This window comes from Macaca thibetana, chromosome 19 (assembly GCF_024542745.1).
Source record: "Macaca thibetana thibetana isolate TM-01 chromosome 19, ASM2454274v1, whole genome shotgun sequence".
Lineage (NCBI taxonomy): Eukaryota > Metazoa > Chordata > Mammalia > Primates > Cercopithecidae > Macaca > Macaca thibetana.
The window spans coordinates 29,383,318-29,403,801 of record NC_065596.1 but is presented as its reverse complement, the minus strand read 5'-3'; the positions used below and the strand labels follow the sequence as shown (position 1 = coordinate 29,403,801).

The 20,484-nt window shown below is 53.0% G+C and overlaps 2 protein-coding genes across 2 annotated transcripts in view; one reads left to right on the top strand and one right to left on the bottom strand.

The window, feature by feature from the left end:
* Positions 1-20,484, bottom strand: part of NUCB1 (nucleobindin 1) — a 250,733-nt gene that overhangs the window by 173,658 nt on the left and 56,591 nt on the right. The window lies entirely within an intron of this gene.
* On the top strand, positions 14-20,472 carry RASIP1 (Ras interacting protein 1). The gene is made up of 12 exons (XM_050772384.1): positions 14-367; positions 601-741; positions 1,267-1,952; positions 4,999-5,354; positions 10,899-11,552; positions 13,036-13,073; positions 13,311-13,462; positions 13,581-13,684; positions 15,479-15,722; positions 15,930-16,102; positions 19,059-19,206; positions 20,060-20,472. Exons 1-12 carry the CDS (start codon positions 69-71, stop codon positions 20,257-20,259), a joined length of 3,195 nt encoding a protein of 1,064 aa, XP_050628341.1. The 5' UTR covers positions 14-68; the 3' UTR covers positions 20,260-20,472.

Genomic DNA, 20,484 nt, shown 5'->3' with positions numbered 1-20,484 from the left:
GCATCTGACTCACTCCCCTGGACGGGGCTGATCCTAGCCTTTGGTTCCCCGAGAGCAGAGGTCTGGGGATGGGCTCCGGCCTGAGGGAAGAAGGGCGGGAAACCAGGACCCTTGGGTCGTGGAGGGGGCCATCTGGCTGCGACGTAATTCCAGAATCAAGGAATGGGGCAGGGCCAATCCTCCCCAGATCTCCTCCCCCAGGCCTGGTCTCCTCACAGGACGCCCCCTCCCCGCTCTTCCTGCCGGGTTTCCTCTTGCCTTTTCCTGTCCCCCACCCAGTGCTGGGAGCCGTGGCAGAGGCAAGAGCAGTGGAACTGACCCAGGCCAGTGGAGCCAGGGCCTCCGGGTGTGCCGGACCCGAAGCAGGGTAAGAGCCAGGGACCCAGCGGCCCAAACCCTCCTCCCTGGGACCCAAGACTCAGTCCCCCAGCCATCTTCCATCCCAGGACCCAGGAATCCAGGGTACCATCCCTCTCCTCCCTCTGGGCTCGCAAGTCTGAGCCCCAGTCCCCTCCTCCCTCTGACTCGGAGTCCAGGTTCCCTCCACCCCATTCCCACAAGAGTGCCTTAGGAGTTGAGGCCTTCCTCGCCTTCCCTTAGGGCCATGCTATCTGGTGAACGGAAGGAGGGCGGAAGCCCCCGCTTCGGGAAGCTTCATCTCCCCGTGGGCCTGTGGATCAATTCCCCCAGGAAGCAGCTGGCGAAGCTGGGGCGGCGCTGGCCCAGCGCAGCCTCTGTCAAGTGAGTGCCATCTCTGCAGGACTCCTGGCCCTGCACACCTGCCTCCCATCTGTCCCTGTTCACGGCCCAGTCCTGCAAAGGGTTGGCTCCGGTCCTCATCCTGAATTGGGCAAGCGAGCTTGTGGGTAGTGCGAGACGGTGGGGCGCAGCGATACCAGGGCGCTGTGGGAGTAAGAGCTAGGCCAGGCAGGAGGTGGAGTGAGGCCAGATCGGCACCGGGATGAGGACAGAAAGAGCAGGGGGATTGATTCACCTTCCTTCCTCCCCTCTCTGCTCACCTCTTGGAATTTCCTTCTGTGGGACTTGCCTTTATTTATTTATTTATTTATTTATTTATTTATTTATTTTTTCTCTCTTTGCCTCGCGTCTCTGTGCCAACCCTCACCCCCGCCCCGTCCATCCACCCTGGATCCCTGTCCTCTCTCTGGGTCTCTGCTCACTTCCCTCCTAATCTGTCCTCCACCCCCGTCTTGGCGTGTTGTTCGGGTCTCTCTCCCGCGACTCTGTTCCCCGGCGGACTCCCAGGTCTTCTTCGTCGGACACGGGGAGCCGTAGCAGCGAGCCGCTACCTCCGCCCCCGCCGCACGTGGAGCTGCGGCGAGTGGGCGCTGTCAAGGCGGCCGGGGGAGCCTCCGGTAGTCGCGCCAAGCGCATCTCCCAGCTCTTCCGGGGCTCGGGGACCGGGACCTCGGGGTCCGGCGGCGCGGGAGGCCCTGGGACCCCGGGGGGTGCGCAGCGCTGGGCCAGCGAGAAGAAGCTGCCGGAGCTGGCGGCGGGCGTGGCCCCCGAGCCCCCGCTGGCCACCCGCGCCTCGGCGTCCCCGGGGGTCCTCAAGATCTTCGGCGCCGGACTGGCATCGGGCGCCAACTACAAGAGCGTGCTGGCCACGGCGCGCTCCACGGCGCGCGAGCTCGTGGCCGAGGCTCTAGAGCGCTACGGCCTGGCCGGCAGCCCCGGTGGCGGCCCGGGCGAGAGCAGCTGCGTGGACGCCTTCGCTCTGTGCGACGCACTGGGCCGGCCCGCGGCGGCGGGCGTGGGAAGCGGCGAGTGGCGGGCGGAGCACCTGCGCGTGCTGGGCGACTCAGAGCGCCCGCTGCTGGTGCAGGAGCTGTGGCGGGCGCGGCCCGGCTGGGCGCGGCGCTTCGAGCTGCGCGGTCGCGAGGAGGCACGGCGCCTGGAGCAGGAGGCCTTTGGGGCTGCAGATGGCGAAGGTGAGCTGCGGGCGGGGCTCTGGGGCGGGCACTCGGGGCCAGAGAGGCGGGGTCCGTGGGGCGGGGCCTGGGCGGGGCTTGTGGGACCCGCGGGCTGGCTGGGGGCGGGGCCCGCGGGAGGGGACTGGACGGTGCGTGTAGGACTCTAGCAGGTGGAAGGCAGAGCTAGAGCAGGGCCGGGGGCGGCCAGATGGGCGGGCCTGAGAGTTGGGTGGGGCTTGCTGATTGAGCAGGAGTTTTACGGGGGCCGAGGCTGGGGCTTAGGCGGGGCGGGGGCTGGTTGCTGGTGGTGGCTTGGAGTGGCCTGAAGTGGTTCCGAATTGGGGTTAGGGCCTTCTGCAGGTATTTCAGACTGCCTTGGAGGAGGTGGGGTGTGTAGCGGGGTCTGCGGAGTAGTAGATCCTGAGGAGCGTTTGTGGAATGGGCAGGAGTCCGCAGGGACCTGAGGGATTCGCCCTGTGTGGTAGGTTAGAGGACACTAACAATTTGCTGACCTTTGAAAGTTTCTTTCTCTACCCAATCCCCACTTTCTGGTAGGGTTTCTGCGAGGTCTGTTAGGTGTACATCCTGCAGTTTAGTGGCTTAAAATGTGTTCTTCTTCGATGTGGTTTCTTGGGGCCAATTGGGAGAAAGTGAAATCAATAGCGCAACTGTTTTGATACTGAATATTGACGAGGGTCTTTTTGAATTAAAGAACTAGTCCTGGCCGGGCGTGGTGGCTCACACCTGTAATCTTAGCACTTTGAGAGGCTGAGGCGGGCGGGATCACCTGAGGTCGGGGGTTCGAGACCAGCCCGGCCAACATGGTGAAACCTTGTCTCTTCTAAAAATACAAAACTTAGCCAAGCGTGGTGGCGCATGCCTGTAATCCCAGCTACTCGGGAGGCTGAGACATGAGAATCATTTGAACCCGGGAGGCAGAGGCTGCAGTGAGCCGAGATCGCGCCACTGTACAACAGCCTGGAGGACAGAGTGAGACTTCCTCAAAAAGACAAAAAACGAAAAAAAAAAAAAAAAACTGTCCTCCAGAAAAAGAAAAAGGAGTTGGAGAGACCTAGGAGCCGGAGGAGTAAGCCCGAACAACGTTCTCGGGAGCGATGCAGAGCAGATGGGCGGGGCCTGTGGTGGGGCGGGGCTTGTGGAAAAGCGTGGCCTGGCGCACAAAGTGTTGGGTCGCGCGAGGAGTGGTGGCATGTAGTGCGCATGGGTCTCTGTGGTAGGAGGCAGCTCTGCCAAGTAGGTTGAGGTGGTTATTGAGCAGGGCCTATGTGGGTGGAGCATAGAAGGGGCGACACCTACGTGAGTGAATACAGGTTCCTAGATCAGGCCTGCAGGGGCTAAGATGGGCGGAGCCTCTGAGGGGCAGGCCTTGGATAAGACGGCCTTAGGCTGGGTTGACTGCCAAGTGGGATCAGATGGGAAAGGAAAGGGCTGGAGGAAGATGACATTGTAGAGGCGAAGGAAGGCCTTGACCTCAGAGAAGGCCAGGCCTGGAACAGAAGGTAGAGTCAATGGTGAAATAGCTGGTGCTGGACCGCGCCTGGCAGGGGTGGGGCCTGGCGCACTGAGAGCATGAGTCTGCTCAGGGAGCCTTCTAAACGCTTTTCTGTATCTGAGCCTCCCTTTGGGAGATAGAATGTTATCGCAATTAAACTGATGGGCTTGGAACTGGGGTTTGGATTCCAACCCATTCTGTGACAGTTAATGTCAGTAAAATCCTAGGTGAGGATTCAATGGGATAAAGGGGCACAGGGCTTGGTACAGAGTAGGTGCTTAATAAAGAATGATGATAATAATCATTGTCTCCACCTCCCCACGGACAAAATATCCATTGAGCACCTGGTGTAGGCCACACATTTTCCTTTTTTTTTTTATTTTTTGAGATGGAGTCTTGCTGTGTTGCCCAGGCTGGAGTGCAGTGGCACGATCATGGCTCACTGCGACCTCCACCTCCAGGTTCAAGCAATTCTCCTGCCTCAGCCTCCCGAATAGCTGGGATGACAGGCGCCCACTACCACGCCTGGCTAATTTTTTGTATTTTGAGATGGGGTTTTGCCATGTTGGCCAGGCTGGTCTTGAACTCCTGACCTCAAGTGATCCACCCACCTCAGCCTCCCAAAGTGCTGGGATTACAAGCATGAGTCACCGTGCCCGGCCTGGCCACACAGTTTTCAGGGCACTGGGGAATACAGTGGAGACGTTAACAGATGAGGTTTCCACCCTCCCATATCTCACAAGCCTAGTGGAAAACACATTAGTCCATTCATTCAGCTCATTTCCACTCGGTGCCTACTGTGTGCCAGGGTTCTTGCTGGGTCCAGAAAAAGCCCAGAGTACCCGGTGGTGCAGTCACCTGCTTCAACTTGGACTGTCAGGGACGGGTGTTTAGGAAGAGGTGGTTTCAATCTCCTGGAGGGCAGGGTCTTTTCTGTTACCCAGAGACTTGACAGTCTTAAGCATGTAGTAGGTACTCAGTAAATACTTGTTAAAAGAACAAATGGGCTGGGTGCTGTGGCTCATGCCTGTAATCCCAGCACTTTGGGAGGCCGATCACAAGGTCAGGAGTTCAAGACCAGCCAGTTTGAGACCAGCCTGGCCAACATGGTGAAACCCTATCTATACTAAAAATACAAAAATTAACCGGGTGTTGTGATGCGTGCCTGTAATCCCAGCTACTCGGGAGGCTGAGGCAGGAGAATTGCTTGAACCTGGGAGGCAGAGGTTGCAGTCAGCCGAGATCGTGCCACTGCACTCCAGCCTGGGTAACAGAGCGAGACTCCGTATAGAAAAAAAAAAAAAAAAAAAAAAGAATAAATGATTCAATGGAAAAGAATGAATGAAATCCTGAGCTGAAAACTGCAAGAAGGGTATTAATCAGGAGAGAAAGTTGTTCCAGGCACAGGGAACAGAATACCCAAAAGCCTAAATCCTAAATGTGGGAAGCAGCGTCACCTCTCTGTAACCAGTTATTTGTCTCATCATCTGCAACTCTGTGTCTGTCCCTGTCTTTCCTGGCTCAGCCTCACTGTTTTCCATCTCTCGGCAGGCACGGGCGCCCCTTCGTGGCGGCCACAGAAGAACCGCTCCCGGGCGGCGTCGGGCGGGGCGGCGCTGGCCAGTCCTGGCCAGGTGACGGGATCAGGGGCCCCAGCTGGGTCTGGAGGCAAGGAGCGCTCGGAAAACTTGTCCTTGCGGCGCAGCGTGTCGGAGCTTAGCCTTCAGGGGCGGCGGCGGCGGCAGCAGGAGCGGAGACAGCAGGCACTTAGCATGGCCCCAGGGGCAGCCGACGCCCAAATCGGACCTGCAGACCCCGGAGACTTCGATCAGTTGACTCAATGCCTCATCCAGGCCCCCAGTAACCACCCCTACTTCCTGCTGCTCCAGGGCTACCAGGACGCCCAGGTAAGCGCCACCCCAGCCCCGCACGCCCAGAGCCCTATACCCCACCTGTTGGTGGGTGAGCAACAGAACTACAACTCCTAGAATGCCTAGGGGCGCGCTAGCCTCTGGTACTCTAGTGGGGCGTGGTCCCTCAAGGTTCCAGAGTAAAGATTCACAGGTGAGATTTACAGGAGATGGAGAGTAGATGAGGGAGAAAGAGTCCATTGGAGTAAGCAATAGGAAAGAGTTCACTTTATTCAAAGTTGGAGGAAAGCACTGTCTTCATTAAGGAGATTCCATTGTAGAAAGAAGATCCCCGCTGGGTGTGCGGTTTACTCCCATAATCCCAGCACTTTGGGAGGCCAAGGTGGAAGAATTGCTTGAGGCCAGAAGTTTGAGACCAACCTGGACAACATAGTGAGATCCTGTCTCTACCAAAAATTAGGCCTGGCGCAGTGGCTCAGGCCTGTAATCCCAGCACTTTGGGAGGCCTTGGTGGGTGGATCACCTGAGGTCAGGAGTTCGAGACCAGCCTGACCAACATGGAGAAATCCCGTCTTTACTAAAAATACAAAATTAGCCGGGTGTGGTGGTGTGTGCCTGTAATCCCAGCTACTCAGGAGGCTGAGGCAGGAGAATTGTTTGAACCCAGGAGGCAGAGGTTGCAGTGAGCCGAGATTGTGCCACTGCACCCCAGCCAGGGTGACAGAGCAAGACTCCATCTCAAAAAAAAAAAAAAAAAAAAAAAAAAAAAAAAGCCAGGCATGATGGTATGCGCTTGTGGTCCCAGCTACTGAGGAGGCTGAGGCAGGAGGATCTCTTGAGCTCAGGAAGTCGAGGCTTCATTGAGCTATGATGGCACCACTGTACCATCACCAGCCTGGGCTACACACAAAGGCCCTGTCTCCAAAATAAATTTTTTTTAAAATAAAAATTTTTTTAAATAAAAAATTGTTTTAAAAGAAAGAAGATCCCCTTGGAAATATCTATTTCTTGAATCTGTTTCTTGAGAGGGAGTAACAGGGGATCCGCCTTCTAGGGCAGGGAAGTCATTTGGTGCCTGGGATCATGTTCTGGATAAGCTTGTGTTTTCTTGGTAGGAGTGCACTGACCCCCCGCCATTTTTTTTTTTTTTTTTTTGAGATGGATTCTCTGTCACCCAGGCCGGACTGCAGTGGCGTGATCTTGGCTCACTACAACCTCCGTCTCCCAGGTTCAAGCAATTCTCCTGCCTCGGCCTCCTGAGTAGGTGGGATTATAGGCACCTGCCATGATGCCCAGCTAAATTTTGCATTTTTAGTAGAGACAGGGTGTCGCCATGTTGGTCGGGCTGGTCTCTGAACCCCTGACCTCAAGTGATCCACCTGCCTCGGCTTCCCGAAGTGCTGGGATTACAGGCGTGAGCCACCGTGCCCAGCCAGCACTGACCCATTTTTAGAAGGTGATGCTTTACATGGGAACAATTTGACCACTATGGATGGAGGCAGGTGGTATTGATCCTTCTATCTATTTTACATAGCTGGGTACCAATAGAACTTGATTGGTACGAAAGAGGAAGAAAGGATTGGTGATTGAGGATCAGTGGGAAGTTACTGCATTAATAGAAATGTAATGTGTTGTCTGGGCACAGTGGCTCACTCCTGTAATCCCAGCACTTTGGGAAGCCGAAGCAGGAGGACCACTCGAGCCCAGAAGTTTGGGACCAGCCTGGGCAACAGTGAAATCTCGTCTCTACAAAAAAGGACAAAAAAATTACCCAGGTGTAGTGGCACCTATCTGTAGTCTCAGCTACTCAGGAGGCTGAGGCAGGAGGATCCCCTGAGCCCAGGGAGGTCTAGGCTGCAGTAAGCTGTTATCACACCACTGCACTCCAGCAGGGAGAGTGAGTAATGTGTTATTTATATATATTCATTTCACATAAATATTCATTTATGTGCAGTGATGGGGGAATTATCCTTATGGTGTGGCCAACCGATGGTTAATAATGGTACAGCCAAGCTAAACAAGTATAGCTGGGACCAATGGCAAAACCTTGTCTCTATAGAAAATGAAAAACAAAAAGAAGGTGGTATAGCTTATTCGACAGTTCCATTTTTACGGTCACAGAAAGATCCAACTGGGTTAGGCAGCTTGACTGTGTATATGGGTGAGAGGTAAGACTCTCTTCAGGAAAGAGATTGCATGGAGAAATTCATTCCTCCTTGTGGGGGCAAGGAGATGGGGAGAGCTCACTGTAGTAAAAGGATTGTATATACTGTAACAGCTATTCCTCTGGACAAGGCTGGAGAACACAAGGGTCTCTTTTGGGAAGGTGGTCAAATTGGAAGGACATATTCTTCCAGGTGGCAGTTCAAAGTAAGCCTGGGCAACATAGTGAGACCTCGTCTGTATAAAAAATGAAAAACAGGCTGGGCGGTGGCTCACGCCTGTAATCCCAGCATTTTGGGAGGCTGAGGCAGGCAGATCATGAGGTCAGGAGATCGAGACCATTCTGGCTAACACGGTGAAAACCCATCTCTACTAAAAATACAAAAATTAGCTGGGCGTGGTGGCGGGCACCTGTGGTCCCAGCTACTCGGGAGGCTGAGGCAGGAGAATGGTGTGAACCTGGGAGGCGGAGCTTGCAGTGAGCTGAGATTGCTCCACTGTACTCCAGCCTGGGCGACAGAGTGAGACTCCATCTCAAAAAAAAAAAAAAAAAAAAAAAGAAAAAAATTAGCCAGGCGTGGTGGTGTATGCCTGTAATTCTAGCTACTCGAGAGGCTGAGGTAGGAGGATCACTTGAGTCCAGGAGGTGAAGGCTGCAGTGAACCAAGATAATGCCACTGCACTCCAGCCTGGATGATAGAGTGAGAGACCCTGTCTCAAAAAAAAAAAAAAAAAAAAAAAGAAAAGAAAAGAAAAAGAAAAAAAAAGGTCTCATTGGAATTGTTCACTCCTTGGAGGCAGGAATAGCAGGTGAATCTATTGTAAGAATTCATCTGGGTTTGTCGATTCATGGAGTGGCTGTGATGTGAGAGTTCACTGTAGGTGCTGAGAAAGCATCCCTTCCTGGGCGAGGGAGCAGGAGAGCCCACTGTAGAAAGGGGGCTTATTATTTTGAGTCTCCCATTCCTTCAGACAGGAATGAGGAACAGGAGATTCCACCCTCAGAAGTGGTAAGACTGGAAAGGCCCATTTTTCTACAAGGACAGATGAGCAAATATTTAGGAGGTAGGAGTCTTTTGGAAACATCCATTCGTGGGGTAGGGGTAATGGTAGAATTGAGTGTACAAGGGGGATCTATGCATATCAAGATGCCTGTTGTCTCAGACATGGTTGGTGAACGGAAGGCAGTCAAATTGAGTGGTTCTGTATTTATGGAAGGGAGATGAGAGCCCATTTTTTAGGACGAGGTCTTCTGGAATGCCTGTCTTCATTTGGTAAATGAGATGGAACACTCTGGTAAGAAGAGGTTGTCCGTGAAGACATTTATCTATACGTGGAGTTACCGGAAGAGCCCACTATATGGAGATCTTTTTGGAGATGCCCTTTTTGGGGATTGGAATATTGAGAACATCCATTGATGGAAGGGGGACTATCTCTTTGAAATCCTCCATCAGGGGACTGGGAGTAATAGGTGAGTCCATTGTAGGAGGATGTCTCTTTGGAAGTGAGATCATCATGGTGTGGGAAATGAGTAAGTCCACTGTAGAAAGGGGATCTCCTTAGACGTGCGTACTCAGGGGGAGAAGAAATTGGAGGAAACTTTTGTTCCAAGAGAACCTCTCTCTCTCTTTTTGAGACAGAATTTCACTCTTTTTGCCCAGGCTGGAGTGCAATGGCACGATCTCGGCTCACTGCAACCTCCACCTCCCAGGTTCAAGTGATTCTCCTGCCTCAGCCTCCCAAGTAGCTGGGATTACAGGCATGAGCCACCTCGCCTGTCTAATTTTATATTTTTAGTAGAGACAGGGTTTCTCCATGTTGGTCAGGCTGGTCTCGAACTCCCTACCTCAGGTGATCCGCCTGCCTTGGCCTCCACTGTGCCTAGCCTCTTTTTTTTGAGTCTCACTCTGTTGCCCAGGCTAAAGTGCAGTAGCGTGATCTTGGCTCATTGCAACCTCCACCTCCTGGGTTCAAGCGATTCTTGTGCCTCAGCCTCCCAAGGAGCTGGGACTACAGTCATGCACCACCATGCCTAATTTTTGTATTTTTAGTAGAGACGGGTTTCATCATGTCTGGTCTTGAACTCTTGACCTCAGGTGATTCACCTGCCTCCGCCTCTCAAAGTACTGGGATTACAGGCATCAGCCACTATGCCCGGTCCAAGGGAATCTCTTTACAAGTACCCATTCATTGCTTTAGGAATATTGAGAGAAACTATTATTGGAAGGGGAAATATATCTGGAAGCCTTTATCATGGTGGGGTGGGGGTGAAATAATGGACAGGTGGGACCAGGGATGGGGAAAAGGAGATTTCCTTGGAAAGGTCCATTCTTTGAGGATGAGTGTAGTTGGACAGTTCATTTTAGAAATGGGGATCTCCTTGGAAGCATCTAATGCTTGAGGGAAAGAAATGGTAGAGCCCACGTTAGGAAATGGTCTCTGACCATCTCTGGAGGTCAGGAGATGGAGACCATCCTGGCGAACACGGTGAAAACCCGTCTCTACTAAAAATACAAAAAAAAATTAGCCAGGCGAGGTAATTCCTGTCTGAAGGAATGGGAGACCCAAAATAATAAGCCCCCTTTCTACAGTGGGCTCTCCTGCTCCCTCGCCCAGGAAGGGATGCTTTCTCAGCACCTACAGTGAACTCTCACATCACAGCCACTCCGTGAATCGACAAACCCAGATGAATTCCGGACTACAGCCGGGCGCCTGTAGTCCCAGCTACTTGGGATGCTGAGGCAGGAGAATGGCGTGAACCCGGGAGGCGGCGGAGCTTGCAGTGAGCGGAGATCACGCCACTGCACTCCAGCCTGGACGACAGAGTGAGAGTCCGTCTCAAAAAAAAAAAAAGGAGGGGTCTCCTTGTACATAGCCGGTCTTTGGGATGGGTGTTATGGGACCATCCACCACACAAAGTGCCTGGAAGAGTCCACTCAGTGGCGGTGGGGGTGCTTAGACAGTCCTTTGAGATCCCAGATCTCCTTGGAGTGTTCATTCAAAGTCGGTGGGGGGCCGGGCGCGGTGGCTCACGCCTGTAATCCCAGCACTTTGGAAGGCTGAGGTAGCTGGATCACCTGAGATCAGGAGTTCCAGACCAGCCTGGCCAATATGGTGAAACCCTTTCTCTACTAAAAATACAAAAATTAGCCTGGTGTGGTGGCGGGTGCCTGTAATCCCAGCTACTCAAGAGACCGAGGCAGGAGAATTGCTTGAACTCAGGAGGCAGAGGTTGCAGTAAGCCGAGATCGTGCCACTGCACCCCAGCCTGGAGGACAGAGCGAGACTCCATCTCAAAACAAAAAAAAAAGGAGAGAGAAGAAAAAAAAAGTTGGTGGGAACAGGAGAGTTGTAGAAAACAGACCTGAAGATCGGTATGGAAGTGATGTCCTTAGTGCATCCTCGTTTCCCCTCCAGGACTTTGTGGTGTATGTGATGACGCGAGAGCAGCACGTGTTTGGTCGAGGTGGGAACTCGTCGGGCCGCGGCGGGTCCCCGGCTCCCTATGTGGACACCTTCCTCAACGCCCCGGACATCCTGCCCCGTCACTGCACAGTGCGCGCGGGCCCAGAGCACCCGGCCATGGTGCGCCCGTCCCGGGGCGCCCCAGTCACGCACAACGGGTGCCTCCTGCTGCGGGAGGCCGAGCTGCACCCGGGCGACCTCCTGGGGCTGGGCGAGCACTTCTTGTTCATGTACAAGGACCCCCGCACTGGGGGCTCGGGGCCGGCGAGGCCGCCTTGGCTGCCTGCGCGCCCCGGGGCCCCGCCGCCGGGCCCTGGCTGGGCCTTCTCCTGTCGCCTGTGCGGCCGCGGCCTGCAGGAGCGCGGCGAGGCACTGGCCGCCTACCTGGACGGCCGTGAGCCAGTCCTGCGCTTCCGGCCGCGCGAGGAGGAGGCGCTGCTGGGCGAGATCGTGCGCGCCGCAGCCACTGGTGCTGGGGACCTGCCGCCCCTCGGGCCCGCCACGCTGCTGGCGCTGTGCGTGCAGCATTCCGCCCGTGAGCTGGAGCTGGGCCACCTGCCGCGACTGCTGGGTCGCCTGGCCCGGCTCATCAAGGAGGCCGTCTGGGTGAGCGCCCCCCAATCCCCATCCAGCCCCACCAGCGCCCCAAGTCCCTTCTCCAGCCTCCCCTCCCCACCTTCAACTCTTTTCATAGCTGGGCTGGATGAAACCACTGTTCCCATGATGCCTCAGGAAGGATTTGGGTTTTTTGTTTTTGTTTTTGAGACGGAGTCTCGCTCTGTTGCCCAGGTTGGAGTGCAGTGGCGGTCTTGGCTCACTGCAACCTCCCCGTCCTGGGTTCAAATGATTCTTCTGCCTCAGCCTCCCGAGTAGCTGGGATTACAGGCGACTGCCAGCACGCCCGGCTAATTTTTTGTATTTTTAGAAGAGCCGGGGTTTCACCATGTTGGCCAGGCTTGTCTGGAACTCCTGACCTCGTGGTTTGCCCGCCTTGGCCTCCCAAAGCGCTGGGATTACAAGTGTGAGCCACCACACCCAGCGTTTTGGGGTTATTAAATAGTAAGGGGCCCCCCATAGAACGCTGGGAGTTGTAGATCCACTGCACTTAAAGGGAAGCCCAAACTGGCCTTAGGAGAACTCACCTAAGCATGAACTCACCTTAGGAAAAAGCCATTATGGGAGATGGTGGGGGAGAGATCCCACTGGATGAGAAGTTGGGAGAGGTCAATGTGAGAATTCACTGCAGCCCATTGGGCTCGGAGTTTGGATAGTAGTGAGCAAATTCATTCTTGGAGGCGAGGAAGCACAAAGCCACTGGACCTACAGATGGAAGTTCCAGAAAGAAACCATTCAGAGTGGGGGAAACGTTCCATCCTATTCAGCTAGGACCTAACCAGAGAGGTTTAAGGAGTTTCTTGAGGGTAAAAATTGGAGAAGAGGACCTGAAGGAGCTACACCACTCATAATTATAGAGTGTGTGTGTTTTAAAAAGTAAGGAGAGACCATTCTAAAGCTTGTGGGATTAGAATTTGTCTGAAGAGCTGGGCGTGGTGGCTTATGCCTGTAATCCCAGCACTTTGGGAGGCCGAAGTGGGCAGATCACCTGAAGTTGGGGGATCGAGACCATCCTGGTTAACATGGTGAAACCCTGTCTCTATTAAAAATACAAAAAATTAGTCGGGCATGGTGGCACATGCTTGTAATCCCAGCAACTTGGGAGGCTGAGGCAGGAGAATCGCTTGAACCTGGGAGGCAGAGGTTGCAGTGAGCCGAAATTAAGCCATTGCACCCCAGCCTGGGCAACAACAGGGAAACTCCATCTCAAAAAGAGAAAAAAAGAATCCGTATGAAGAGTAAAGGCCGGTTGCAGTGGCTCACACTGTAATCCAACTGCTTTGGGAGGCCAAGGTAGGAGGATCATTTGAGCTCAGGAGTTGGAGACCACCCGGGGCAACATAGTGAGACTCCATCTCTAAGAAAAGTAGGATCAGTCTCTATGAGAATTGTGCTTCTAGAAAAAACAGGGTATTAACTCATAAGCCCCTCAGTGGATCCCCCTCACCTTGATTCTGATCTTACTGTTCCACAGGAAAAGATTAAGGAAATTGGAGACCGTCAGCCAGAAAAGTAAGAGAAATTCTGAGCAGAGCGGCCTGGGGGGATGCAGGGGTTGGGTTTTGCGTCCAGTTCTGTGTTCACCCCATGCATGTCTCAGTTCAAGTTTCTGCTTCTCCCTGGCACTCAACTTTTCCAGCTGTGCCATGGGGGTTGGTCTTGGTCTCCCACTTAGACTTAGATATCTTGGGGTTTGTAAACTATGATGAGGGTTGGGCAGGGATCACAAATTCCTTCCTCTTTTTCAAGCCACCCTGAGGGGGTCCCCGAGGTGCCCCTGACTCCTGAAGCTGTGTCTGTGGAGCTGCGGCCACTCATGCTGTGGATGGCCAACACCACGGAGCTGCTTAGCTTTGTGCAGGAGAAGGTGCTGGAAATGGAGAAGGAGGCTGACCAAGAGGGTGAGCTCTGACCCAGGCTCAGGCTTGTCCAAGTCTCCCATCATGCCTTGCACCTGGGAACCTGGGCTCCTGGCTGCCAACTTCTGGTTCTCCCTCTTAACCCCAAGCCTGTCCTCAGACCCACAGCTCTGCAATGACTTGGAATTATGTGATGAGGCCATGGCCCTCCTGGATGAGGTCATCATGTGTACCTTCCAGCAGTCTGTCTACTACCTCACCAAGGTTGGCCCTTGCCTCTTACTTCCTGTTTGACATAGCGTCACTTCCTGTTTCACTTAACATCACTTCCTGTTTGTGGTAACATCACTTCTTGTTTGAACTACACTGTGTGGCTCTGATGTCACTATTTGACCAAGATTTTCTGCTTCTCTGACATGACATCCCATCTCACCCAAGGACTTTGCTGTTCTGACACCACTTGTTTGATCTTACATCACTTCCTGCCTTTCTGGCTTCTTTTCCTTTGTAATCATCACCTGGGCAAATGTGGTGGTTCACATCTGTAGTAATCCCGGCACTTTGGGAGGTCGAGGTGTGTGGATCACTTGAGGTCAGGAGTTTGAGACCAGCCTGGACAACATGGTGAAACTCCATCTCTACTAAAAATACAAAATTAGCCACGTGTGGTGGCCTGCGCCTGTAATTCCAGCTATTGGAGAGGCTGAGGCACAACAATCACTTGAACCTGAGAGGCGGATGTTGCAGTGAGCCAAGATTACTTCATGCCACTGCACTCCAGCCTGGCAGATGGAGCAAGACTCCGTCTCAAAAAAATAAAGCCAGGCGCAGTGGCTCACGCATGTAATCCCAGCACTTTGGGAGGCCAAGGTGGGTAGATCACGAGGTCAGGAGTTTGAGACCAGACTGATCAACATGGTGAAACCCCGTTTCTACTAAAAATACAAAAATTAGCTCGGTGGTGCCTGTAATCCCAGCTACTCAGGAGACTGAGGCAGGAGAATCACTTGAACCCAGGAGGCAGAGGTTGCAGCGAGCTGAGATTGCACCACTGCACTCCAGCCTGGGCGACAGAGCGAGACTCCATCTCAAAAAAAAAAAAAAAAAAAAGTAGTAATCACCACTTTTGACAGGCTGACCTCACTACTTGGTAACAGTCACCATTACCACCTTCTGAATCTCCCATTTTCTAAGTCTACTCTTCAGTCACTGTTAAGTTTTATATATAATAGATAGATAAATGATTGATAGATAGCTAGAGATCAAATAGTGCCAGGAACTGATTTAAACTGAAGATCCTCTTTCATCAGGCCCCACTTCCTTCGCTTGCTGACCTCACTTCCTACAGTTCTGAATTTACTTCCCTTTCAGAAACACAGATCTTTGTCTCTGAGTGCCCTTCCTGGAAGGGCCTGCTTTCTGCCCCAGTCTCCCCACCACTACCCTTGACCTAATACCGCTTCGTGGCATTCTTAGGGTTTCCGGCTTATGGTGTGCCTGATGCCCTATCTGCAAGAATGAGAGAGGATCTTTTGGGACAGATGACTATCAGTCTCTAAGTTCCTCTAGCAGCCTAGATTGTGAAGCCCTTTCCTCCTTCACTTCCTGTATATTCCTGCCAAGTGTGCTTTCATTTCTTCTGTTTCTGACCTCATTTCCTGTCCTTGGCCTGATCTCACTTTCCACTGGCAAACTGCCATCCCACTCCCACTTCCTGATTCTCCATTCTTTTTCTTTCCTTGGGGAATTTGGGATGAATAATTCTTTGACTGAAAGGGAACTCTTTGTCCAGTATCCTTTGTCCTCCTTGAGCTGTCTCTGCTGAGAACTACAAGTCCCACAATGCACAAGAGGTGATCTTAAAATACTCAAGAAACTTATATACCCTTCCACCAAGTAGGGATTTGCTCATGGAGACCCTTTGGGTGTTGACTGTAGAATGGACTACAACTCCCAGGAGACCTTGGTGGAGCTCCCCATTATCTTCATGCTCTATTACCCTGAAGCTTCCTGGGAGTTGTAGTCCAATCACTTGTTTCCCCTTCTCTATTTCCTCAGACTCTGTATTCAACTCTGCCTGCTCTCCTGGATAGTAACCCTTTCACAGCTGGGGCAGAGCTGCCGGGGCCTGGCGCGGAGCTGGAGGCCATGCCTCCAGGGTTGAGGCCTACCCTGGGCGTGTTCCAGGCCGCCTTGGAGCTGACCAGCCAGTGTGAGCTGCACCCTGACCTCGTGTCTCAGACTTTTGGCTACTTGTTCTTCTTCTCCAATGCATCCCTTCTCAACTCACTGATGGAAAGAGGTGAAGGTTGGCTGGGAGCTGTCAGGGAGGCAAAGATGGGAACCACTGAGACTCAGGTCAAAGTAGACACACCACGGGCTCAAGCCTCACCTTTGGGTACCCTGGAGAACAAGCTCCAGATCCCAGGCTGAAGGATAGGAACAGTCTGGGAGGCAGGAGGACAGAGTCCAGCTAACCAACTTCCTCTCATACCTTTAATGCCCACAGGTCAAGGCCGGCCTTTCTATCAGTGGTCCCGAGCTGTTCAAATCCGAACCAACCTGGACCTTGTCTTGGACTGGCTACAGGGAGCTGGGCTGGGCGACATTGCCACTGAGTTCTTCCGGAAACTCTCCATGGCTGTGAACCTGCTCTGTGTGCCCCGCACTTCCCTGCTCAAGGTGACTGCTGGTCAGCTGTACCTGACCCCTGACCTCTGACTCCTCAACCCCCCTCAGCCACCTTCTGTATTCAGCTCACCGTTGGAACTCCCCTTGAACCCCATGCCATCCCCAGCTCAGACACTGTGGGTAACACATTGGCAGGTAGAAGGAAGCCAGCACCAACAATGACCAAACTCGGCTGTGTCTGAATCCTGGTGGAACTTACTAAAAATGGCTTCCAGGCCTGGGCCAGGCACGGTGACTCACGCCTGTAATCCCAGCACTTTGGGAGGCCGAGGCGGGCGGATCACGAGGTCAGGAGATCAAGACCATCCTGGCTAACACGGTGAAACCCGGTCTCTACTAAAAAAAAAACCAAAAAATTAGCCAGGCGTGGTGGCGGGCTCCTGTAGTCCCAGCTCCTTGGGAGGCTGAGGCAGCAGAATAGCGTGAACCCGGGAGGCGGAGCTTGTAATGAGCCAAGATTGCGCCACTGCGCTCCAGCCTGGGCAACAGAGCGAGACTCCATCTCAAAAAAAAAAAAAAAAAATGTTTCCAGGCCTGGCGTGGTGGCTCACGCCTATAATCCCAACACTTTGGGAGGCCTAGGCAGGTGGATCACTTGAGGCCAGGAGTTTGAGACCAGCCTGGCCAACATGGCAAAACCCTGTCTCTACTAAAAATACAAAAATTAGCCAGGCATGGTGGCGCACGCCTGTAATCCAAGTTACTCTGGAAGCTGAAGCAGGAGAATCGCTGGAACCTGTAAGGCAGAAGCTGCAGTGAGCCAAGATTGCACCATTGCACTCCAGCCTGGGCAACAGAGCGAGATCTTGTCTCCAGAAAAAAAAAAAAAAGTTTCCAGGGTCCCTCACTCAGACATGCTGAGTCAGAAAGTCTGGTATGAGACCAAGGAACATGTTGGTTAAAACATTCATTGAACATGAACTACCTGCCAGGCACACTGTTTAGCACTTCTAGTTTAATGCTGACAAAGCCCCATCGAAGTAGGTGACTATTTTTCAGATGAGGAAACAGACTCAGGTAGGACAGGTCACTTGATTTCATTTATTTTTCCTTATTTATTTATTTATTTTTGAGACGGAGTCTCACTCTGTCACCCAGGCTGGAGTGCAATGGCATGATCTCGGCTCACTCCAACCTCCGCCTCCCGGGTTCAAGCGATTCTCCAACCACAGCCTCCTGAGTAGCTGGGATAACAGGCACACGCCACCACACCCGGCTAATTTTTGTAATTTTAGTAGAGACAGGGTTTCACCTTGTTGGGCAGACTGGTCTTGAACTCCTGACCTCAGGGGATTCGCCTGCCTTGGCCTCCCAAAGTGCTGGGATTACAGGCATAAGCCACCATGCCTGGCCAGTTTCAATTATTTGTATTTTCCTTTCTTTTTATTTATTTTTTTTAATTTTATTTATTTATTTATTTTTTGAGACTGAGTCTGGCTCTGTCGCCCAGGCTGGAGTGCAGTGGCTGGATCTCAGCTCACTGCAAGCTCCGCCTCCCGGGTTTACGCCATTCTCCTGCCTCAGCCTCCCGAGTAGCTGGGACCACAGGCGCCCGCCACCTCGCCCGGCTAGTTTTTTGTATTTTTTAGTAGAGATGGGGTTTCACCGTGTTAGCCAGGATGGTCTCGATCTCCTGACCTCGTGATCCGCCCGTCTCGGCCTCCCAAAGTGCTGGGATTACAAGCTTGAGCCACCGTGCCCGGCCTCCTTTCTTTTTAAATATCTTACAAAACTGTTCCCCATAGACATTTATTTATTTATATCAAATGTTTATAATGGGCTGGGTGTAGTGGCTCATGCCTGTAATGCCAGCACTTTGGGAGGCCAAGGTGGGAGGACCACTTGAGCCCAGGAGTTTGAGACCAGCAGGCAACACAGGGGAGACACCATCTCTACCAAAAATTTTAAAAATTAGCCAGGTGTGGTGGCACACATCTGTGGTCCCAGCCAGAAGCAGAGATGGAAGGACTGCTTGAGTCCAGGTGGTTGAGGCTGCAGTGAGCCACAATCATGCCACTACACTCCAGCATGGGTGAGAAAGGAAGACCCTGTTTCAAAACAGTAAGGAAGTTTACCATGCATTTAATAAACCCCAGGCAGCATTCCAAGTACTTTACAATTTTGCCATATTGCATCCTCATACCAACTCTATTAGATAGTTCCTGTTCTCCAAATTTATGGATGAGGAGACTAGGGGATGGTGACCTGCCAGAAGGTAATAAGTGACCCACTGGGATTTTTGAACTCAGGCAGTTTAGGTGGAGTCTCTGATGTTAAGTGCATTGATGGTTCTGATGTCAGCTACATCAGGTGCAGACATCGTCAAACAGATACAAAGAGTGGCTACCACAGAATAATGAATCCCAGCTAGGCGCAGTGGCTCATGCCTGTAATCCTAGCACTTTGGGAAGCTTGAGACCAGCCTGGGCAGCATAGTGAGATCCTGTCTCTACAAAAAATTAACCAAGTGTGGTGGCATGTGCTTGTAGTCACAGCTGCTCTGGAGGCTGGGGCCAAGGATCACTTGAGCCCAGGAGTTTAAGGCTGCAGCAAGCCATGATCGCACCATTGCACTACAGCCTGGGTGACAGAGTGAGACCCTGTCTCTTTAAGGACAAAAAATAAAAATAAAAAAAAAATAATAATAATCCCCAAGTACCATCGTCATATTCAATAATATAAACGAATGGCCAATCTTATTTACTTCCAGCCCACTCATTTCCTGTATCCTCATTTATCCTGAGGCAAATCACATTTTAAAAAATTGCTGGGAGCACACCCTTCCCCACCATCACTTTGGTGATAAACAGACTTCACAGTGCCCGGAAGACACTGCAGAGATGCCATTATCTTCCCGCCACACCCACTCCCATTATGGAAGCCCTTCCATTTCACTTCTCAGCTGCCCCGTAATGACCATCAACCTCTCACCTGGTCTTCCCACCAGGCTTCCTGGAGCAGCCTAAGAATGGACCACCCCACCTTGACCCCCGCCCAGCTGCACCATCTGCTCAGCCACTACCAGCTGGGCCCTGGCCTCCAGCCGCCAGCCGCGTGGGACCCTCCCCCTGCAGAGCGGGAGGCTGTGGACACAGGTGAGGAGCAACGGGATACAGCATTGGGGCTGTCAGCTTTCTTCTTCTTCTTCTTCTGAGACGGAGTCTCACCCTGTCACTCAGGCTGGAGTGCAGTGCGCGATCTCGGCTCACTGCAACCTCCGCCTCTCAGGTTCAAGCAATTCTCCTGCCTCAGCCTCCTGAGTAGCTGGGATTACAGGCGCGCGCCACCACGCCTGGCTAATTTTTCGTATCTTTAGTAGAGACGGGGTTTCACCATGTTGGCCAGGCTGGTCTCGAACTCCTGACCTCGTGATCTGCCCGCCTCGGTCTCCCAAAGTGCTGGGATTACAGGCGTGAACCACCGCACTTTTCTTCTTTTCTCAGGATCTTGGAGTCCAGATCCCCAGTCTCCTTCTAAACCGATTCTGGACCCCTGTCCCTCTCCACCAGGACATAAGCGCAGGACCCAGCCCCTTCCCCCCTCAAGATACAGGAGTTCAAGCCCCTAGCTCCCTTTATTCTCAGTGGTTCGCATCCCTAGTCCATTCCCTCCACCAGCCACCCACCCACCACCCCTAGGAGTCCAGGTCTCGGGACTTTCACTCCCCTGAACTTGACTCCTCCACCTTTAGGAATCTGTAAGGCAAGTTCCGAGCCCCTCCTCGGGGATTTGGGACGCCGTTTCCCAGGCAGTAGTGGCTTTCCATTGTCTGAATTACAACTTCCATCATGCCCAGGGGCTCCTAGAGTAGCGTGTGAACGGACCCTGCCCCAGGAGTTGCTGGGGTTTGAAGTTTTTTTCTTCCTTTGGGTGTGACGCAGCCTCTCCCCGATGCAACTACCTCACTCCCACTTTCAGACTCTAACCCCGCCTACTTCGGTCTCACAGGTGACATCTTCGAAAGCTTCTCCTCGCACCCGCCCCTCATCCTGCCCCTGGGGAGCTCGCGCCTGCGCCTCACTGGTCCAGTGACGAACGACGCCTTGCATCGTGAACTCCGCAGGCTACGCCGCCTCCTCTGGGATCTTGAGCAGCAGGAGCTACCAGCCAATTATCGCCATGGGCCTCCCGTGGCCGCGTCTCCATGAGAACCAATACCAAACGAGAGCGCGCACCTTAAAATGTCGCGGGCTTCCACTGACAGGAGCCCGCCTGGGCGCAGAGCTTTATGGGAGTTGTAGTTCTTGTCGCGCGTGGAATGTTGGGAGATTGAGTTTTCGGGAAGCAGCGGATGGGACGGTGGGAGCATGGGCTTAGGATGTGAATGCCAAGGACAAATAAAGGTATCTGTGGTATCGGCAGCGCCTCGATTG

Coding starts and splice junctions, on each gene's coding strand:
- RASIP1 (XM_050772384.1), top strand. CDS start 69: ATGGGCTCCGGCCTGAGGGAAGAAGGGCGGGAAACCAGGACCCTTGGG. Junction 1,953..4,998: donor TGGGGCTGCAGATGGCGAAG/GTGAGCTGCGGG, acceptor ATCTCTCGGCAG/GCACGGGCGCCCCTTCGTGG. Junction 19,207..20,059: donor GCGGGAGGCTGTGGACACAG/GTGAGGAGCAAC, acceptor TCGGTCTCACAG/GTGACATCTTCGAAAGCTTC.